The sequence below is a fragment of the Aythya fuligula genome, chromosome 7 (assembly GCF_009819795.1).
Source record: "Aythya fuligula isolate bAytFul2 chromosome 7, bAytFul2.pri, whole genome shotgun sequence".
NCBI classification, from domain to species: Eukaryota; Metazoa; Chordata; class Aves; order Anseriformes; family Anatidae; genus Aythya; species Aythya fuligula.
In genome coordinates, this window is record NC_045565.1 from 37112818 (window position 1) to 37134821 (window position 22004).

Consider the following 22004-nt stretch of genomic DNA (forward strand, 5'->3'; position numbering starts at 1 on the left):
GGTCCTGCCCACGGCAGGGGTGGCACAGGACGGTCCCTAAGGTCCCTGCCGCCCCGACCCGCTCCGGGCGCTGTGGCTTCCCTCTGGGGCACGCTCCCCTCGGCGCTGGCGAAGCCCCCGGCCCGCAGACGGCCCCGCACGGCCGAGGGGAGCGCGCCCCGAGGTGCCGCCGGCCCCGGGCTGGGTCCCGCAGCCCCCCGGCCCCGAGATGCCGGCAGCGCGGCCCCGGGCCGTGGAGGGGAGGGGGGGCGAGGGGGAGCGGGGGGGAGCCGGCGGCGGGGGCGCGCAGGCGCGCACGGGGGCGCGCACGGGCAGGGCGGCAGGCAGGGCAGGCAGGAGGATGTCGCAGCCGGGCAAGAAGAGCATCCCCCGCAGCACGGTGAGCGCGGCGCAGCCGCTCCCGGCGCCCGGAGCTCGCCGCGGCCCGGGGCCGCTCCCCGGTTGCCGCCCCCCCCCGGGCCGGCCCCGCACGGGCCCTCCCGTCCTTCCCCTCCTTCCCCTCCCCGCCCGGCGGCGGCGGGCGGCCCCCGGGCCCTTTGTGGGCCCGGCCCGGCGGCTGCGGGCTTTGTCCGCCCGGCAGCACCGAGCCGGGGCCGCGGACAAAGGCGAAGGGGGCGCGGGGCGGGGGGCGCTGCGCCCGGCGGAGCCCGGCAGCGGTGCTCGGGGGGGATTCCCTCCTTCCTTCCCCTCCTTCCTTCCCCTCCTTCCTTCCCCTCCTTCCTTCCCCTCCTTCGCCCGCTGCCGGGGCTCGGGGCAGCTCGAGCAGCTCCGCTCTTTCTTCCCTTTCTTTCTTTCCTTTCTTCCCTTGGCCGCCCCCCGGCCGCGCTCCTGCGCGGAGCCTTCCCGGGACCGGGACCGCGGGGCCGGGAGCGGGGCGGGAGGCGCTGAGCGCCCCGGGGGCTGGGGAAGCAGCAGCGCAGTCGGTCGGTGGCTTCCCCGTGCGGCGCTGGGGGCTCTGGAAGCAGACGCCGGCGGTTTGCCAGGCTGGGCGCTGCGGCAGCACACGGTGCATCCATCCATCCATCCATCCATCCATCCATCCATCCATCCATCCATCCATCCATCCATCCATCCATCCATCCATCCATCCATCCCCTGCCGTGCAGCAGGCTCCTGTGGCCCCCCGCGGGGTCTGTGCCCCGGGACGGCCCCGGGATGGCCCCTTCCAGCCCTTAAAGGCACCAGGGAGCAGGGAGGGAGCCCCTCGTTCCGCTGCAGTTCCATGTTTACAGAAATGCAGCTGCTTTCTGATTTTTGGTTAAAGATCTTGTAAGGCTGACAACCGTGCCACAGTCTTGCTTTGAAATGAGGCAGGTCCTTGAGGCATTATCAGCCTCTGACAAGACTGGGGAAACTAATTAGGGAATGCCAATAAATTACCGGGTTAATAAGATGCATTTAGCAGCCCTCACTAGAGGCGCTGATGGAGGAGCAGATGCAGGACTGAGCTGCGGGATGTTGTCCTGCAACACTGCTGGAGCCGCCGGGCAGCCGGTCCCGGCATCGGTCACGGGTCCGAGCGGGCTCCTGCAGGGGGTTGCTCTGCACGGGCCCCACCACAGCACCCGGCTGCCTGCAGGCTCCCTGCGAGCCGGGCCTCTGGAGCTGGGCTCCTGGGCTCTGCACATCCACAGCCTGGGCTCATGGCACACATCAGAGGAGATCCTGTCTTCCTCGGAAAGTGTCTGTGGACTTTTCTGCAGGGTACAGCTGGGCTTCGGTATGGAACACAGGATATTAAACTAAGTTTGGATCGTCAAGGAACAAAATGCTAAGTCCTAGACTTCATAAAAGCTCATTCTGAGTAAACAAGCATCTAAATAAAGCAATCTTGAATTTTTATTTGTTTTTCCACTAGAGTGATCAGCTTCTAATCAAGGGAGGAAAAATTGTCAACGATGACCAGTCATTTTATGCAGACATTTATGTGGAAGATGGTTTAATAAAGTAAGTTAATATATATATATATATTTTGTAACAAAATTTCCAGGCATACTACATTTAATTTGAACAAGGAAAATTACATTTGACAATTAAATTTGTTCATTTAATTTGAACAAGGTTCACTTCTGTCAGTTTTTCTCTTGGAAATACATCCCCTCTCTGAAAAACAAGAATTTTAGGATATGGCCAGGCAGTGGCTAGTGTGCCCTAGTGGCTAGGGCTTGGGCTGGGCTCTTTGTACACCTGCACTTAAAAGTTGCTGCCACTTACCAGGGCACCTTAATACTGTTTTCAGACAAATTGGAGAGAACTTGATCGTGCCCAGTGGGGTGAAGACAGTTGATGCCTACAGCCAGCTCGTTGTGCCGGGCGGGATAGACGTGCATACGAGGCTGCAGATGCCCGTGATGGGGATGACCTCTGCCGATGACTTCTACCAAGGCACGAAAGCAGCCCTGGCAGGAGGAACCACAATGATCAGTAAGACGGAGCAGTGTCTGAACAGACTGCTAAGTAGAACATTGTGTAGTGAAACACTCTTGTCGTGGCAGAGTTTATTTATCCTCAAAGCAGAGAAATATTAATTTTTGCTATAGTAATCAAAACATCGCAAAGCTAATTAAAATGCTTTATGTGCCTTTCAGTAACTGCCTTCCTCTGCTGTACACATATATTGCAAACACGTAGCTGTTCCTGCTTCGCCTCATAAGACAGTAAAGCAGAAGAAAACTTTAAACACCTTTTTATATTTATTTTTTGTTATGTATGTATTATAATTTTTATTTCTGTTTTGTTCTTATTCTGGTCCCAAAGCCCACGGTAGTATTGGCCTGAAGGAGCAGCTCTGAATAAATCTGCTGTCGCTCTGTACCGTGGTCATAGCCAGTACTGTAGGGAGTAAGAGCAAACACAAGAGGAAGAGCAGAAGGGGATGGGCGGTGCGTGGCTGCACGTGGGGGATGCCCAAGGGAGCTGCGCAGCAGTGTGCAAGGCCATGCTTTGTCCTCTCAGCTTGCCATGTGGTGGAGGCTGTAAGAAAAAAGGAGGCATAACAATAGCCATAAATCAGTTAGTCTGTTTCGTTTGTTTCACTTTTTTGATACATTTATCTGTAATCAAAGCTATAAAGGCAAATTACTATGAAAATGTCTCTTTATCGTAGCAGTAAAGTCTTGCACAGAAATACCTGTGGCTGTTGTAATCTCCAGGTGTTTCTCTAGTCACACAGAGCTGTCCCTAGAAAGCATACCAATACTCTGCAGTATCTCCTCAGTTGACCACGTGTTCCCCGACGCCGGGACGAGCCTTCTTGCTGCATATGAGCAGTGGAGAGAGTGCGCCGACAGCAAAGCCTGCTGTGATTACTCACTGCACGTCGACATCCCTCGCTGGCATGAAAGCCTGAAGGAGGAGCTGGAAGCCCTCGTGAAAGACAAAGGTAAGGGCACAAAGAGCAGCGTTCTGACACACCCTCATCCCCAACAAAAAAAAAAAAAAAAGAATATTGCAATATAGGCACATAAGCAGGTTCCCCCAGGGTAAGCTGTGACAGTGCTCTGCAGGAATGCTTTTATCCACTGGTAAATGCGTACGTGCATGGGACCTTACTCATTTGCTATTGAGGGGTGAATCACCCTTCTCTTACAATCTAGGTTAAAGATGTAGACAAGAGTATTGACACTGGATTCATACCCTAACGTATTTTGCAGGATCTTGTTCATCTGCTCTTACCTCTGGGCAATTTACAGCCCAGTATTGAAAATCTGTTTTGGAAACTACAGAAATCGCATCAGGCTTCCTGAGTCAGGCTCCCTGACTTACAGACAATATCTAAAGAAAAACATTTGAGGTTGGGCTAACAGGCCCAAAAGCTTTAGGCTTTTCCCAGAGATGTCATTTGTGCTTCTAATTCCTGTACATCCTAAAGTATCCCTTGGACATAGCTTACCAAAAAGCTGGCCATGTGTCAGGAATACATGCATTTCATTAATACTTAATTCAATGTTTTGGACTACATTTTGCTTTCAGATATGCTAATGTAGAGCTAAATGACTTCAGTGTAATTTGCAGTCTTGCAAGCAAGGGCTTAATTGGTCAATTAACATAGGAATTTGCAGTGAATTTCCCATTAAAATGCTGAGCGGATGAAGTAATGCAGCCATTCAAAGCTTAAACCAGATATTTTTCATATGTATGTTCCCATGAAATACAGTTTGTTTGCAATTTGATCGTAGTTTGGGATTAGTTGTTGCCTTTATCCATGTAAAAAAACTGTGGCAATTGTCAGGCTTTGACTCTGTGCTACACGTTACATGTTGGATAGAAATGAATTAAGATTGTGTGCAATGCTGTGTGCAGAAATACTGTACATCTATTTGTCTAACTAAATGCCAACAGTGCTTTAAAACAAGAGAGTCTCATATTGTGTTGTACTTTGTGGTCTTGGCACTAATGCATTAATTCAAATACAGTTGGAATTTGGAAAGAAACCATAAATTCAGACTTCTGGAGGGAAAATTAAGATTGGAAGCAATGCATTTAATTCTGTGAATTCAGGTCAAGTTACAGAGAGTATCTAAAATCAGAAATGGACGATGTATTTTTTTTGTTCAGGTATATCCAAACATAGGAGAGTATTGTCTCTCATGACTCCCAAAACGTGGGGTTCAGCTCTCACGAGAGGAGTTTCCGTGCTTAGCCTTGGTTTGCTTTCAGCCTAGCCCCCCCCTGCACAAAGCACCCGAGTCGAGCATCCCTGCTCAGCCCGTCCCAGGGTGCTGCGTTCTGGGCTGTGACAATAAATGCACGTGTCGTTTTCTTTTTTCAAGGCGTGAACTCCTTCCTGGTTTTTATGGCTTATAAAGACAAACTTCAGTGCACTGATGCCCAGGTAATACAGACAGCCAAGGTGCAATAGAAGTAATTTTGCACTTCTGAGCAGAGACCATAATTTGTCTGATACTGGGCAACCCCTTCTCTCTTGACAGATGTATGAAATATTCAGCATTATTCGAGACTTGGGGGCCATTGCCCAAGTGCATGCTGAAAATGGAGACATCATTGATGAGGTACAGTAATTACATTCATTTAAATTAAAGGTGGAGCAGGGTAACTTGATGTAAGGCAAAGTGCTGACTTCAACAGATAGGACACAGACTCTAACAGAAGGTGCCAGCATGCTTTTAGCATTCATTTGATGCTGCAAAATCAGCAAAGATATTCAAAATGAGACGAAGAGGAGTAACCTGAATTTGCTTTGTGAAGGGAATCAGCGTGCACTTCTAGTGTGTGCTGTCCGCTGCTGTCACCTGGATTGCTCACCTCTGAAACCTCTAGCAGGGCAAACTCTCCTTCCTCCTTGCATGTAGATGCCAAGCCTTGAAGAGGGCAGGGGAATCCAGAAATGGTGTCAGCCCTAACCTGCCCCTTCTCTCCTCCCCCCACAGGCTCCTGGTGGGATTTGGTCTCCAGAATAATCTGAGTACCAAAGCTGTGGAGGGAAGGGGCTGAGAGGAAATCTTGTTGTGGTAGCATGTGCAGACACAAATGTGCAGGATCTGGGGCTCCTGCTAAAATCAACGGCATCCTCCCAGCTTTTCCCATGCGCTTGGGTTTCATCACAGGAATCTGCTCAATAGTTCCCAGATAGGGGCCTCTTAAAGGTTGACTGACTGCTTTAAGTGATACTTTATCACATTTATCTTGTTTAGAAATCTTGAGTATGCTTAGAAGCCTTGAGGACTTTAGAAGGTTAAAGAGTTTTGCATTTTTTAAATAATCTACATTAGACGTGGTAATATATATATCCAAAAATGGCTTTCAGGAATTTATTTGGAATTGCAAACTGTTTATTATTTTTCCTCTTTAGCTTTAGAGAAGAAAGTCCTAGGTAAATACTGCAAATAGGTGATAGATGTAGAATTAGACTTGTGGTTCCTTTTAGCTTACGGTCACTTAAGTGTTCAGTATGGTGTGGGAGGAGAGTTTAAAATGAAAGCAGAATCCCAGTCCTTGAAATGGGTTTATTTGAACAAACAAGATAGAGGGTAATTCCCACCCTCATCTTCTCTTCTTCCTTGGGCTTCTCTGAGCAGCTTCAGCCATGGACTCGAGGGTCCAGGAGATACCTGCTCCTTTCCTAGCTTTGAATCATATTTAGCACAGGCTTAGAGTAGGCAGTGGTGGGTCTGAAATCCCAAATCTTCCAGAACTGTAACCGGGTTTAAAAAATGGAGAAGGTCCAAAGGACATGTAGCAGTTCCCAGTCCAAAGATGTTTCCACAGCATAAGCTGGGCCTTCCTTTCACTCCCAGCAGCTGATGGATTGCCATAGATACCATGCAATTGTATTCATTTATCATTTACGTGTATCATGGAATTGAATTCACTTCTGAGCAAGGTGAGTCCCACATTGCTTCAGACGGACTGTTCACATTGCTCACCGCTCTTGTTCATCTTCTTCCCCCTAGGAGCAGAAGAGACTGTTGGACCTTGGGATTACGGGGCCAGAGGGGCATGTCCTGAGCCGCCCCGAGGAGGTAAAGTCAACAGCTTTTCCAGCAGAACTATCCAAAGCTGCAGACCAGCCACGGCTTGTGGTGGTTCAGCTCTGACAGAGATGTCTTGAGATGTTCTCTGCTTGTATTCGTTTTTGTGTCGGCAGGTTGAAGCAGAGGCAGTGTACCGGGCCATCACAATAGCAAAACAAGCCAACTGCCCCTTGTACATCACAAAAATAATGAGCAAAGGTGCAGCAGATGTGTTAGCCCAAGCAAAGAGAAAAGGTAAAGCTCTATTTAATGTTTGCACACTAATTAAGCCAATTTAAATACCTCCAGGAATGTCACGCTAGCTGCAAGGTTTAAGAACTCGTTAGCACCTGAGTTCTGTCACATTTTAAGGGTGCTAAAACTTGGTGTTGGCTTTTCTTCACAGAGTATGCCAGAGCTAATTGCTCTGAACTGAACTCAAAAGATGTGAAGAGATGTGCTTGAAACTGACACCCGGATCTGAGTAGATGCAGCAAAAAAAAAATAACACCTCGCTTCTGATCATTTCTCATGAACTAAATGAAAAATGGAACTGGAACAAACTCCAAAGCTAAATGGGGTGCACTGGGGAGGGCTAGCAATGTTCCTACAGGGAAGCAAGGTCGAGCAGTGTCCCGAGCACATGGTGTTGTGCAGCCACAGCTGCCCCCAGCCAGAGAGCCTCCAATTTGATGTAAAGAAATGTGTAACACTTATCAGAGAGAAATGTGTTTTTTTTCTAAGGAGAAAAGAGACGCATTCAGAACTTGTTCTGGCAGCACTTCCCAGTTATCTGAGATAATCTGAGAGATTAGTTTATATTTAAAAAGCCAAAATGCTGAGAGCACCAGAAGTAAATGGAGCCATCCTTATTGCTAACCATGGTATTTGTGCTGTGTGAAAGGAGGCTCAGGGGCACGCAGCGCGTTTGCAGTCACTGCTCCCATTGCTCTGCAGGCACTGTTGTGTACGGGGAGCCCATCACCGCCAGCCTCGGCACCGACGGCTCGCACTACTGGAGTAAGAACTGGGCCAAGGCCGCAGCCTTCGTCACCTCTCCCCCCATCAGCCCCGACCCGAGCACGCCGGACCGCCTCACCTCCCTGCTGTCCTGGTGAGTTCTGTGCCGTGCCGTGGTGCCCACAGCCTGCCCGCCGGGGCGTGGAGGAGCAGTGCAGATGGCATTCCCGGGGGGGCACACTTCTTCATAGCAAATCGTAAATCTTGGGTTGTTTTTTCTAACAAGGAGCTAGGAGACAGTCGTGTGGCTGCTTTGAAAGAGAATCTAGGTTAGGCTTTGATGAAGCCGGGTAGCAGCTAGCAGACTTCTCCCATATAAATCAGTCTCCCACGACCTGCTTCCATCCGCAGAACTGCGAATGGAGCGCGCTGCACCCTCCGCATCACCCAAGGGCCCAGGCATAACCCACAGAAATCTACCAGTATTAGGTTAAATTTACAGTAAATTGAAGGGTTTCATCAGAAGCAACGTTAGGCATTCACAAGCTTTTAAAATCTGAAACATAAACATTGAGGGCATGTTACCTTGGAGAGCTGTTTTCAGTCAATTGTTATACAACAAAGCCCATCATGTCAGCTTGAACATCTCTGGAACAGTTCACAAACACAACAGACACTGACAAGTCAGCAAACAAATGGACAGGTGAATAACAAAGCCTGCATGTGCTCTGTCTGTATCCACAGATGCAGCAGTGACTGGAGCTTTGCATTTTCATGCAGTACGTATACATACAGTGCTACATAAAATGTAATATCTTACAGTACTTTACATTTGGTTTTATCCAGAATCTTGTTTTATTTAACCATATCCTTGCTTTAAGAGATGTTTTAGCACCATATCAAAAGAATGGTTCTGAGACCCACCTTCATAATAAAACAATATGAGGTTCAAAAGGAAGGCACGAAGATGAAGATGGTTGCTAAACAGTAAAAGTAATAGCTAGATTAGGAGAAAATACCAAAAGCACATACGGGGCTGCTGTTCCTGTTCTTAGAAGATTTCAGTGCTTTATTCCTGTGCTAACTGGTAGAGTGAGATGCCTCTGTGTACTTGTAAAAACTGCCTCAACGTACCTTGACTTTCAATGGGATTTAAAGATCTGAAGTCGCCTGCCTGTGTGGCAGCGTTTATTGATTAAATCAATGCACATCAAACAGGCGGAGCACAGAGCCCGCAGGCCCTTGTGTCACACAGTCTTGTAGGCCAGGGTGAACTTCACCCAGGCAGAGCAGCCCTTTCACAGGAAAGGAAACACGTTTTCGCCACCGCTCCGCTGTGTGCCTCCTCTGACCACCTCTCTCCATCTGTCCTAGCGGGGACCTGCAGGTGGCGGGCAGCGCCCACTGCACGTTCACCACCGCCCAGAAGGCAGTGGGGAAAGACAACTTCACCCTCATTCCCGAGGGAACAAACGGCATTGAGGAACGAATGGCGATAATTTGGGAAAAGTGTGTGGTAGGTACTAAAACAACACCGGTTTTGTGGTAGGCACTAAAATAACACCGATTCCTTCCTCCACGCAAACACAAGTGGATGTGAAGAGTGCTTGTGTCAGATGATGTCAGATTTCTCATTAATTCAAATGAGCCCTGAAGTGTGACATTGTCTAGACTGCTCCTTCAGAAGAGCTTGATAATGGGAGAGAATGAGACACTCCAGTGCCTTCAAAGTGTCTTCAAAGGGTTCGCTGGGGGAACAGCCCCCCCGCCTCAACCTGCAGTCAGGAGAGAGTCCTCCACAGATTTCTGTAAGGGGAGGATGCGATGTTGCTCTTCACTAGTGTTCGCAGGAGGCCCGGGGAGGTTGGTGGGGACAGGGAGCATCCTTTGTACTTGCAGGAGGTTCCCCCAGCCCTGTCCCACACCGCTGCAGGTCAGTGTGCTCAGCCCCATGGCCTGCCACCCCCCAGAGCGCCCCTGGGAATTCATCGCCTGGCACGGAGCGCTACGGGGACACTTCCCAGAGCCAGGGAGCCGTGCTGAAGCCCTACGTAGGCTTTGCTCTGGAGGAAACAAGGGAGTTCTGCAGGAGTTGGACTCAGTGATCCTTGTGGGACCACTCAGATTTTCTATGAAATACAATTCTGTAAATCACAGTGTGGCTTGGTGTGGAAGGGACCTTAAAGATCATCCAGCTCCAGCCCCCTGCTGTAGGCAGGGATGCCACCCACTAGATGAGGCAGCAATTGAACGTCTGAGTGGTCCATTTCCAGTTGTTTAATGCTTCAGCAGGGCTTAATTACCATCACAGGAACAAAAATCTTGAATTAAATACTATGATCAAGACTGGGGGATTTTTTCGGTGTATAAAAGCGCTAAGAGAAAGGTTGCATGTAATCTCTGATTTTGTATAGAAAGTGCAGATTGGTTTGTGGTGGGACTGCCGTGCTTTCCCGTATCAAATGGTTCTCCCTTCCTTCTGCTCTCCAGGTCTCAGGGAAGATGGATGAGAATGACTTTGTAGCAGTGACCAGTACAAATGCTGCCAAAATCTTTAACTGCTACCCCAGGAAAGGGCGAATTGCAGTCGGCTCTGACGCAGACTTGGTCTTGTGGAACCCCAAGGCGACAAAAATTATCTCAGCAAAAACCCACAATTTGGTAAACTATATTTTAAAGTATTTTCTTGAGATGATACTACAGTCAGAAGAGAGCAGTAAAGTAATAGAGTTCCTCAGATCAAAAAGATTTCTGCATTCACCAAGAGATGAGCAATGTGGATAAGAAGATGAAGGACCTTGCATTTGATTTTTAAAATGCAAACAAATACAAATATCCCTTGTTTACTGTAGAACTGGAGAACTTGTGAGGGGCAGGATTATGACTGAGTAGCTGGGTGACTGATCTGAGACAGTCTGCCTCTGGAACACAGATCTTATGACTGATGTGCTCGCTGCAGACTGGGAGAAAGGGGTTGACCTTGTTTTGAGTATTAAACTAAAAGAAAGAGTGTGTCCAGTGAAGGCAGCATGTGGAGGCCTGATGCACATGGGGGAACAAACCCCAACTCACATTAACTCCTGTTTGGTCAATGTGAACTTCTAAGTTCCAATTCAGAAAACAGATAGTAGTTCTTTTAATACCTGTGCAATGATTTAAGAAAACAGCTGCTCACAGCATAAAGCCATTTTGCCACCAGAGCCAAACGCCAGCATGCCCCAAAGGCCCAGGTGCACTCCCCTTGGGCTCTGGTCCTTGGCAGGTGTTGCTGGTCGGCAGAGGAAGTCGGTCAGAAAAGGTTTGGGGTGTCTCTTGGTGGCATTTTATCCGTGGTTTTCCAGGCTGCAGACATCCCCAAATTAATTCCAACATGAGTCTCGGGTAGAAAGCTGTAGTTGAAAGTGAGGGATGCATTTGAGTTGGTGTGAGGTGAGTTAGAGATGGAGCAGATCTAAACTAATGTAGAAACATTTTTTGGCAGATGGGTTTTTATTGAAGAAAATTATCATTATTACTGAAATATTCGGGTGTTTTATTTAAAAAATAGAAGCAGTTTATTTTTTGTCCAGAAAATTCTCTTACATTTTTTCAAGATGCAGCATTTTTTCATGGTAATGTTTGAGTTTTGGGTAGTTTTTTAGTGATATCCATGGGAGTATTTGAAAAAAATTGGCATGATTTTGTATTTCCCATAAAACACAATTCTCATTTATTGTGGTAGAAGACCTGCAGGATCTTGGAAAAAGTTACAGGAACTTTGTCACCAAACAGAGAACTGCAGCAGAGATCTTCTGAGGTTTCGAAATAATTAATTGTTAATGTATAGTAAAAATCTGGTTTGCTTCAGGAATGCCACAAGTCTTTTGGTCAACTGCTGAATCTTCTGGGGATTTAATTTTTCTGTTCTACTTTGCCTTAGTTCATCCAATTAGAAGAACCTTATTATTGAAATCTAAAGGCCTAAGTTAAGTACAGTTAATTGTGCATGAGGAGTAATGTACAAAAAAATGCATGTGTGTGTAACTGGATAGACTGTGACCTCGTTTTCTTAAATCTTAAATTTACTTAACATCCTGTTTTTTTGTTTTTTTTTTTCCAGAATGTGGAGTACAACATATTTGAAGGCACAGAGTGCCATGGGGCTCCTACTGTGGTCATAAGTCAAGGAAAAGTTGTTCTTGAGGATGGGAACCTGTTTGTCACCCAGGGATCAGGTCGCTTCATTCCCAGAAAGACATTCCCTGATTTTGTTTATAAAAGAATAAAGGCAAGAAACAGGGTAAGAAGAATTTTATTTGCAATATTCCCATATTTTCATTGCAATTTCCTTGCATCATTGTACTGGTCACTGTTCTGGTATGCCCGCTGGTGCAATGGGCAGCAGAAACAAGAGTATTGTTAACACTACTCCTCCTCACACCTTGGAAATCTGTAATGTCATCATGTAACCGCTTTGGTGTATGGCTTGGCACAAACTAATCCGTCATGCCCGTTTTAGTATTATAATTGATCACACCAGTTTATTAGTATTACTTACCTGTTACAAAGTTATAGAACAAAAATATGGCTTCTACCAAATCTGTTTGTTTTGTATTGAGGTAGAAGGGAGGAATTCATCTCTACCTGTGCTAGAAATGATTCCGTTACTGTATTACCAATCCACTGCTTTGCTTCTGTCCGTGACTAGTAGGGGTAGTGTTCAGTAGCTGCTGGAAATAACAAAGTCCTTCACAGTGTGCTAGCACAGCTTTTTTAGGAGGTACAAAGACATTCAAATGTATACAGATCTCCCTAACAACTGCACCCTCCCTCCCTTTTTCCATGCGTTATTTTAGACATTTCCATTATGCACTGTAGATGAATGCAGTGCAAGAATCACAAACCCCAAGCTCACCAACAGCACTGGCGCTGGCAGCAGCGGTCCCAGTTTGCCTCTGGAGTCCCTGCTGCAGTGGAGTCAGGGGAAGGTCAATGGTGTTGGGGCAGCTCCCAGCAGAGGGCAGGACCTTGTGGCCCACCTCCAGTCCCTTCGGGCAGCCCAGCAGCACCGGCAGCTGCAGCACAAGGAGCCCTGCAATGTCAGCTCCATCTCCCTGGCACTCATGGCATCCTCTGCATCACTCACACACGGATGCCATGCGGACTGCGGGGACAAGGAGCCCCTGGGCTCCTTGCTAGCAGTCAGGTTGTGTCTGTGTTAGCTTTGAAAGAAGACACCCTGTGCCACTGCTGTGTCCTAAAGGATGGAGCTTGCTAAATATAAACTCACTTACTGAAGGTCCCTGGTCTCCTGGCTAGATGATAATTGAGTGTCAAGCCAGTCAGTCAGTGATTTCTTTGTTAAGTTAATTCATTTGGGCAGGCACTTTTGGTACTTTGCAAACAACCAGACAGTCTGCCCATGCCATCTCTTGATCCTTGATTTAACTGGAGCTTTGGAAAAGAGCTAGGGTCAAGGGGAGTGCTGTAGAGCACTGAGCTGGGTATTTTCTCTGCGTGACAGTCAGCATGAAGATGAAGGTGACATACGAGAAAAATTGCTATAGAAAACTTTCTATACTTGTTGATAACCTATCAGTCTGTCCCTTCTTACTTGAAACCCAGCACTTCTCATCTGCAAAACAAGCCCATCCTGACCCCGTGGCTCCCAAACCACTGTTTTGCCTGTGAGGAGAAACAGCCTTAGGCACATTCAGGATGAAGGACTGGTAATGAAGTCCTTTCCCTGTGCCAGCTGTGGCTTTTCTCATACAGGTCTGAAGGGACGGAGTGTGGCAGGACGTGGCAGTGGCACCACGTCTGATCGTGCACTGGGACGCTGCCACCAGGGCATGGTGGGCGAGGGGCCGGGCACCTCCTGCTGCCCACCTTTACGGGGTCTGCTGGTGGAACGTGCTGGGACTGAAAGAATCAAAAGCAGTTTTATGCTCATTTCACAAAACGCAGGTAGCCCCTTGTGCAGTAGTTTTGCAAGACTAAAAAGTGCTATTCCTTTTGGGGTGAGTGCAGCCAGGGGCTAGTGCGGCACGGCTGCAGCAGTAGGTGAGGATCTGAACTGGCTGGGATCCCGTTCGGGATCTCCCGTGTCTGTGCATTCCTCACGCCTGCTCCTTCCCTCCCCGCAGCTGGCCGAGGTGCACGGCGTCCCGCGGGGGCTGTACGACGGGCCGGTCCACGACGTCGTCCTAAGCACGAAAGCCGCGGCGCCCACCACAGCATCGAGGATGGCGGCCTGCGTGGGCAAAGTGCCGTCCGTCCCCGTGCGCAACCTGCACCAGTCGGGGTTCAGCCTGTCGGGTAGGTGGGGGCCTGGCACAGAGGGACGGGGCCCGGCGGCGCTGAGGAGCTGCCACGAGCGTGGCCGGGCCTGGCGGGAGGCACCCGGAGTGGGAGGGCGAGGTGGAGCCCATGGGCAGTGGCAAGGCCTGTGGTCAGGGCTCTGGGAAAGTGATAAATATCTGTACGACAGCTGGCTTGTTCAGCCGGGTTCCGTTCACATAGCTCCATCCTCAGGAACCAGCAATAAAACCGCCGCTGCCCTCCCATGTAGGCAGAGGGTGCTTCAGCGCTGCCTGGCACAGCATCCCCTGACAATCTGCCCGGCAGGACCTTGGAAAAAATTACACTTTGTCTTAAAATACCTGCCATCATTTTGTTCTCTTGGCTGGCTGAACTCATACAGGTGGATCAGTGTTAAATAAATCTGCAGGGTCCCATGCTTTATTGCATAGAAGCTGTTTGTTTACAGGAAAGCCATTTATAGTGTCCAGAAAGAAGCAGTAAAAAACAAAGGCGTTCAGGCAACCAAAGTCAATCCAGACTGTACCGTGATAATACAGCATCCAAATTAACATCTATTGAAAACACTCGCCCTGCTCATAAGCGAAATTCTTGATGACTGGTGCATGAAAGCTCGCGGATGTCACAGCCGTGTGCCTCTCCCTTCCCGCAGGGTCGCAGGCAGATGACCACATTGCCCGGCGCACGGCTCAGAAGATCATCGCCCCGCCGGGCGGGCGCTCCAACATCACCTCCCTGTCCTGATGCCGCGCTCCTGCCCGCTGCGCCCGGCCGCCCGCGGTGCTGCCTCCTGCCCACGGCAGCCCCACGGCAGGGGCTGGGGCCGAGCCGGGAAAGGCACGGTTGGTTCCCTCAAGCTCAGGATGAAAGCGAGGCATTCGTCAGATACCCCGGGCCCCTTCTTCTCTTAGGTAGAAAATAGACGAAGCCAACCCAAGAGGTAGTGGTGATAGTAGTGCCCATCTGCATTCCTCCCACTCCGTAGAGCTCCCAGTCTGTATTTCTTACCTAGATACTCAGAAAGCCCTTAGCATATGCATGCCAACACCTAGAAGTACGTTTTAAAGTGTGTTCAGCAGTGCTGCTAGCTGTCTTGTGACCAGGATGACCTGAAGGTGCATTTGGCTGGACTATGCTCCTTTCCATCGCTGTCACTGCCCTTCCTACTCCAAGGACTTTTTCGTGATGCACACTTTGTACACAGCACATCGGGTCTGTTGTGCTTGCAGCTCTTTACACCATCTCCTTGGGCAGCTCAGGCATGCTCCAGGAGCCGTCACTGACGAAAGGCGCAGTGGTACGAGCCCACAGCGTGGCCAACTTTGGCTGTAGCATCCCTGGGGCTGGTGCAGGTGCTGTCGGGGCAGGCCAGGGTCGTGGTTGTGTTCGTGGGAGCCACGTGTCCGGTCTCCTGTAGTCTTGTTAGGCTCGTTTTTAAAGGTTATTTATACATTTTTCAAGTACCAAGTGTATGTCTTACAACCAATAAAAGGCTCATTTGAAGGCCAGTTGCATATGACAGACTTTTTTATAAAGGCTACTCTACCCCGTTTATTATATTTAAAGGTACGTTCAGTAAAAGTGAACCTCTATGCCACAAAGCTATGCATGGACCTCTGACAGAATGGATCACCATTTGGGTTTTGTTCCTTGCTTTGAATAAAGTTTGTTGGAAATCCTGAAATGATGGAAGTGGCTGACTGGTCTTAGTCTACTTTTGTGTGGTCTTCCTTGGCTTTTTATGCATGACAGTTTGTAAGATTGATTCCTGACGTGTGGGTTTCTGCACACTGACAGTAAGAGTTTGGTGAGGTTTTTGGTGAGTTGTTTTTTTTTTTAGATTGCCTACTCTGACCTATATCTCATAGCCCCATGCAATTACATTTAGGAATTTCTGTATCAAATACAGATGAATATGCAATTGTTCAGATATATTTTATTTAAAAGAAATAATTTATTTTTGTTTAATGGTTTTCTTTTTTTTTTTTTTTTGCCTGCAGTTACAACGAGGCTATTGAACATCTATTTATTTTCTTCCTGAATTGTGTTTTGTTTCTTTCTAATAAAAAGCATTTTCCTTCAAAAAACTGTAAAATCCATTCCTAGGGAAAACGCTCACTTGAATGAATTCCCAAAGCTGTGTGCTGCTAAGAAGCACGCCCCCCACCCAGTGGGGCTGACCGCAGCCAGTAACCCAGAACACGGGCTTGCACCCCTGGGTTTTCCTAGGCCCTGCACTGCCCCAAATCCCACTGTTCTTAGCAGGGGACTTTCTGACTTTCTGCAAGCTCTTCCTTGGCAAGATGCCTTCCTTCAGCAGCCAGGCTGCTTGTTCAGAGGCCAGGGCCGGGGGGACCAGGGCAGTGCCTGCAGACACCGTCCTCCCCGCTGAGCCCCGCGGGTGGGGTTGGGGCCAGTGCCCCCATCAGCACCCAGGAGCCCCCATCAGCGCTGCTGCTGAGGAGGGGTTTGCATTTGTTCCCTCCGTGGGGGCTGTTTCCCAAAGGGTGTCCTGGGGAGCAGCAGAGCCCGCAATGCTGCAGGCTCACCCCAGCCTCCGAACACAGCAGCGGGGGCTAAAACACAGAGCGTGCCCCCCTGGGATGTGTGACGGGTCCTGCAGACCCAGCTGTCTGCAAATGCATCCAGAGCCTGCGGGAAGCGAACCCACCTGGGGCACAAGCAGCCTGCGTGGCCTTAATTCCCTCTGACAGCGTCGCTGCAGGCTCTGGGTCAGACGCTTCCAGGCGCTGGCTCAGCTGGCGAGACGGAGCTGGCGTCCCTTCGCCGTGTGACGCTGGAGCTCAGCTCACAGGGGGCTGCAGGGGGACAGGGACCCCGCAGGTCACCGGTCCAAGCCCAAGCTCCAGCAGGGCAGCCGGCTGGAGGCAGCGCCGAGCCAATGCCCAGTGTTTGGGGATGAACGTCTCACCTTCTAGCAGAAGAACCGCACAATGTTCAAAAAAAAAAAAAAGTGAAATTGAAAGACAATTGCCCAGCTGCAAGCACAGCAGGCTGCACAGGGCACGAGCAGGGTCACCCAGCAGGGGCACCGGCCGGAGCCCGCGGCTGCAGAGGCACCGGGAAGCAGGGCCCACGCTCGCACGGGGAGCAGCCCAAAGCACGCAGAGCAGCTGGCAGGCTCTTTGCAGTGAACCACCCTCTGGTGGGCAAGCGGGCTCCTTGCCAACCCATCCATCGCAGGCACCTTTCGTGCAGACCCAGCCATCCCAAACAGCAGCGCAGGCACTCCGAGCAGGGAGAAAGGCAACCTGGGTGCTGAGCATGGGGAGGATGAGCCCCAGCAAGCGGCTTGCAGCCTCTTAGGAGAAGCAATCCCAACCCACGGGCAGGCGGTGGGGGATGGCAGGCACTGCTGCTGCAGCTGAGCGACTGGAAACGCTCCTGTGGCCAGCGGGTCCAGCGGGCACTGCGCTGCCACTGGGATAAGCTGGGGAAATGCAGCGCTGCTCACAGAGCTGCTGCCACCAACAGAGCTGCTCACTGCCCGGCTGCAAGGTGACGCTGCTGCAGAGCTTCTGCAAGTGAAATGCAGCACACGCAGCGTGCTGGTGGCGTCTTTTGGCCTTTACACCAACTGGTGTAGTTTGGATGCTAAACAACTCCAGTCTGCGATGCGTAAACAGGAGAGATAATTATAGCATGCACTTTTTACAAGTTTTAATGTTGTTTTCCTACGGAGCGATAACCTAGAAATGACTGCAAAAACTTGGCAATGTTAAAAACACACATTTATTACTCCACATATGCAATGGCTTCTTGCAGTATTTGCAAAAACACAAATTTGTTGTCATAACTGAAATCTTCCGTGACATGGTAGTATTGTCATGCAATAAAAGTACAGAAATGTATGAACTGAAAATACAGAGATATGCTTTACATATCCAATTTACAAGGAAATAATTAAAAACTATACCCTACCAAGGCAGTAGGATTTCGGCACTGTCCGATGTCAGGTTCATATTATTGGCATTTTTGCTATTATTACTCCTACTCTCTTTTTGGCAAGGTATAGAGCAATAATAAAGAACTGGCAACAAAAGAAACATCCGGACCTGATCTGGCATTTGTTTTCTATGCAAAATTCCCAGTGAAGTCTGTGTAATTCAATGGAAACACTTAAAAATATGCAACTTTGCAGAACTTCAAAATACAACGGAGATAAGAAACTCTTATGGCAAGGAATTCAAGGAGAATAATTTATAGGTGATGCAGACTTTCCACAGCAGATAATGGCACACCCTGTATAAATCTGTCATACAAAAAATACATGTATTTAAATATCTATATACAGAAAATTATTGTATTCTGGTTCTAGTGGAGATGTAAACCAGAGCTGGATCAACTGCCAGGCTCTGCGTTACGGGTTTGGTAGCGGTAGTGCTTCACGACTTCACCATGAGTTTTGCTTACACCCGGAGCTGAATCAGGCTCCGAAGCAACAGAGGGAGAACAAAAGGACAGAAAGGGCTCAGATGACTTCAAAGCAACGCGGTTTTCCTAGGAACCAGCCCTTCCACAGGGCGTACGCCCCACAGCCTCAGTGCCTGCGCTGCTGCCCTGGCACAAGCAGCCCACACGGCCGCGGGCACCACGCTCTGCTCCAGGGCATGCGCTGGGCACGGGGCCGCAGGGAGCCGGGCACACAGGGGACAGCAGCACGGGGACAGCAGCACGGGGACAGCTGCAGTGCAGTTGATGTGAACCCAGCCCAGCCCACGTGCCACAGACGGCAGTGAGAGAGTGGCCCCGACACCCCAAGGTGACAAACAACGCCCTGCCCCATGGCCCCACGGCAGGAATTGAGGTGAAAACACACAGACACAAACAAAACAGCGACAGGGAGCAGGGCACAGCAGGGGTGACACATTAAAACCCATCCTGGGCTTTTTTGACAGTGAAGCAAACAGGTACCCATTTATCACTTTGTACAACTGCTCGTTTCTTTCAATTTCATCTCCGGGGTCTCTGCATAAGCAGGCATCAATAAAGCCCGTTCCCCAGGTGGGCAGTAGTGAAGTGCGTGTCCATGCGTTACTGGCAATGAGTTCCCAAACTATATCGTACTCACGGTGTCTCGACTACACGGCACAGTGATCCTGAAAGTCTACGCTGTGTCACCTGTCCCCAGGGAGTAAGATTCAGAAGTTTCTGATGTGAGGCAGAAACGAGAGTTCCCAAACGCGTTCCCCTACGTGTCTGCTGGATTTCAGCAGCGCTTTCTGGGCAGCCAGGATCTGCCCCCGGGTCAGCCACGACGTGGTGTCTTCCCAGAAGCTTTGCAGGTCACTGCTTGGCGCTGCTGAGGGCATTTCCACCACTTACACAGGACGTGCAGTGCTGCAAAGAGAACATGAACGACCAGGACAGGTTCTGGAGTGAGGCGCTCTGGGCTCTGGGAAGCGAGCCAGCTCGTGTCTGCACGCAGCAGCGGGATGTTACGGGCCATTTGTAACATGTCCCAAAGAAAGCGATGAAGATCTCTGATGAGACACGTCCTACAGGACTGCAGACATCTCCTCTGGCCTGAGAGCTGGCGGCTGAACAGGATGGACCTGTACCTCCCACACAGGGTGCATTTTGGTCCCCAAATAAAAGTCACACTTCTCCTTGTTCTCAGAGTCTCTAACGTTTGTCATTATTTACAGAAAGAAGCAAAACAGTAAAATGGAGTTTAATGAAAAGAACCATTCATACCGGTGAAGTAAATCACCCATAATTCATACTTCCTGAATAAAAACATCTCGTGACCCTCATCCTGCTCCTTTCACGCCCACCTGGCTCCCGGCAGGCCACGAGGCAGGTTTCCAGCCCCTCGCAGCAGCAGGGTTATGAGACTGTTCCTACCAGAAGCCAAGCAGAGCCCGTCTCCATGTGGTTATGTGACTCGAGGATGAAGTGCTGCTCCTGTGACCGTGCTGCTCCCGTGACCGTGCTGCTCCTGCAGCTGGTGCTGAACAGCCACGGCCGTGCTGCCAGCTCCGTGGGGATGCTGGGGGAAACACAACGCATGCAGACAGCACAGGGCTGAGGAGCAACCGGCAGAGCCCGCAGTACCTCCAAACGGACAGGACTCGTTCCGACGCGCCGCAGAGCCCAGCTCCGTGAGCTGCCCGTGCCCCCAGCACCACGCTGATGCCCCCCAGGCACAGAGCCATGACCGTCTCTTGCAGGGAAGCGGGGCTGCCATGGGACCCATTTATCCCCGTGGCTCCCTCAGTGCCTGCCGCCAGCCCCCAGCCCCGCGCACGGGACCGCACCGCTCCGTGGAGCCGCGGGGCCGTACTGCAGAGATGCTCATCGGATGCACCGCCTGCCTGGCGCTGTCCCAAACACCCCTGTGCCACTGGTATAAAAGCTCTGGCTTCCCCCAGCCCCCCACAAAAGTTGTGCCTGCACACCTGAACACGTCTGTTTAAAGACTTTTGAAAGTTTGGTTCTGCACAAACACAGTCACTCACTGATTTCCACATAAAACTGTGGAAAATAAATGCTTTGTGTCTTTTTTTTCATATAAAAGAGTTTTAAACTGGTTAAGCCATTCTATTTCATCCACTGAACACAAAATTTGTTCTAAAAGAGTCTGCATCTGTTAAAAACATTTTCTATCCCATTTTGTGTTAAAAATATGCACGAGGGATGCAAACCCAGCGACCTCCTGAACGGCTGGCAGCAAACAGATCATGATAGCTGTAAAGTGAATGCAGTTCTCAGGAAACCTTTGCATATCACAGCAGCTTTGTGTTGCAGCAGACCCAATGGCTCATTTTTAGCAATAGTAACCGAAAGCCACTGTACAGCAGATTAAGCAACTAATATAGCGAAGGCTCCTGAAAAAAGAAGAAAGGTAACAGCTGGAACAAGTCAGAGATCTCCTGTCTTACTAAGAAGGCAAAACAGGTACTGGTAAATTATACACAGCAGTTTTACTTTACACTGAAAATAAAGTAAAGCGAAGGGTGAAATCAGGTACTCCCCTCTTTTTGTGACGGAGCAGCACTGTAAGGCCACCCACTGGGTTTCCACTAAAATCTGCATCTGTGATGAAACAAACCCTCCGAACCTGGACAAACAGAACCAGAACGATCTGATCCGTTTGCACAGCTCCTTGCAACTCACAACAGCTATGTGAAGAAAGCAAATATTTTAAATACATTTTACATATCAATTATGTGTTTAATCATTACCAAGCCCCAGGAGAATCCATGGAGTGCACAAAAAACATTTATTTGCCGGGAGTCGGGAAAAAGACTCTGGCAGGTGATGAAGGGACAAGGGTGTGCCCGGGCCATCCCCTCCCGGTGCCACAGGACCGTCCCTGCTCCACGGGACCAGCACTGCCCCTGGCTCTCAGCAGGCTGCTGCCACCCTCTGGGACCAGCGAGGCGCTGGGGCTGCTTCGACTCCCAGCGGGAGCGCCCGTCCCCACGCAGCCCTCACTGCTGGGAGTGCCAGAGTACGGCGTGAGCCCCGGTCAGCCTGCCTCCTGCTCCACACCTCTGTGCCCCTTTGCTGTAGGTGTAACTCCGCGTGTCGGCATCTTAGTGTGTTAAAAGCATGTCCAGATCAGCAACCTGACGTTAGAAAAGAACAAATAAAGAAATCGGTCTACTTCCTCCGACTCGTTGCATAGCAAGGACCCTTACCCACGACGGGCACCCCAGCGTGCAGACCGGCGTCCGCCGAAGTCCCGAGTTCAGTTCTGTGAGAACTGTCTGTGTTGCTACAGCGCCGCGAGACGAGCTGCCGCGTGCCTCCGGCTGTCTCGGAGCGCAGCCGGTGTTAACTCAGCGCAACCTGAGAACGGGGGACGGGGAGGGGGCGGCCGGCGGCCCCCAGCCTAGCTGCTGCCCGCCGAGGAGCACACGGAGCTGCACATGTTCAGGTTGGAGGTCTCAGACTCGGCCTCCGTCTCGGCTTCATCGGTGGTTTCGGGGGGGGACACGGACTCGCTCGTCTGCTCTTGGCTCTTCTTTAGCCTGTGCGGGGCAGAGGGACCAGGGGTCACACAGGGCAAAAGCAGAACGGGTGGTGTGGAACGTGGCTGCAGCAGCAGCACCGCTCCTCGTGAGGTGCCCACAGCCTGAAGCAGCCTTCAGCTTTCCGAAGCGCTGCCTGCCCCACCTCGGCCACAAGTCGCAGCAGCTGCTTTAATGCCAGCACTTCTACTGCCCACTTGTGACATGCAGGGAAAATTGTCCCATGCTCCTTGCTTTTGTTGTTCCCAACAACATCCTCTAAAAGTAAGAT

The 22004-nt window shown here is 50.1% G+C and overlaps 2 protein-coding genes across 2 annotated transcripts in view; one reads left to right on the forward strand and one right to left on the reverse strand.

Annotated features, from left to right (window-relative positions):
* Positions 1-316: 316 nt before the first annotated feature.
* On the forward strand, positions 317-15425 carry DPYSL4 (dihydropyrimidinase like 4). Its single transcript, XM_032191542.1, has 14 exons — positions 317-379; positions 1859-1947; positions 2240-2424; positions 3218-3382; positions 4773-4834; positions 4932-5012; positions 6414-6482; positions 6608-6728; positions 7431-7587; positions 8808-8949; positions 9924-10094; positions 11533-11712; positions 13559-13730; positions 14386-15425. The coding sequence occupies exons 1-14, from the start codon at positions 341-343 to the stop codon at positions 14475-14477; spliced, it is 1725 nt and encodes a 574-aa protein (XP_032047433.1). The 5' UTR covers positions 317-340; the 3' UTR covers positions 14478-15425.
* Positions 15426-17467: 2042 nt separating this feature from the next.
* The window catches only part of STK32C (serine/threonine kinase 32C), a 78892-nt gene continuing 74355 nt past the window's right edge, over positions 17468-22004 (reverse strand). Inside the window, exon 12 of the mRNA XM_032191007.1 lies at positions 17468-21733. Within this exon, the coding sequence (XP_032046898.1) occupies positions 21595-21733 (139 nt within the window). The 3' untranslated portion in view covers positions 17468-21594. The remainder of the gene's footprint in view (positions 21734-22004) is intronic.

Bases quoted from the DNA above. Each gene is read 5' to 3' on its own strand.
- DPYSL4 (XM_032191542.1), top strand. From the start codon at position 341: ATGTCGCAGCCGGGCAAGAAGAGCATCCCCCGCAGCACG. The intron at 5,013-6,413 runs GTACAGTAATTA...TCTTCCCCCTAG, and splicing joins ATGGAGACATCATTGATGAG to GAGCAGAAGAGACTGTTGGA. The intron at 6,729-7,430 runs GTAAAGCTCTAT...ATTGCTCTGCAG, and splicing joins AGCCCAAGCAAAGAGAAAAG to GCACTGTTGTGTACGGGGAG.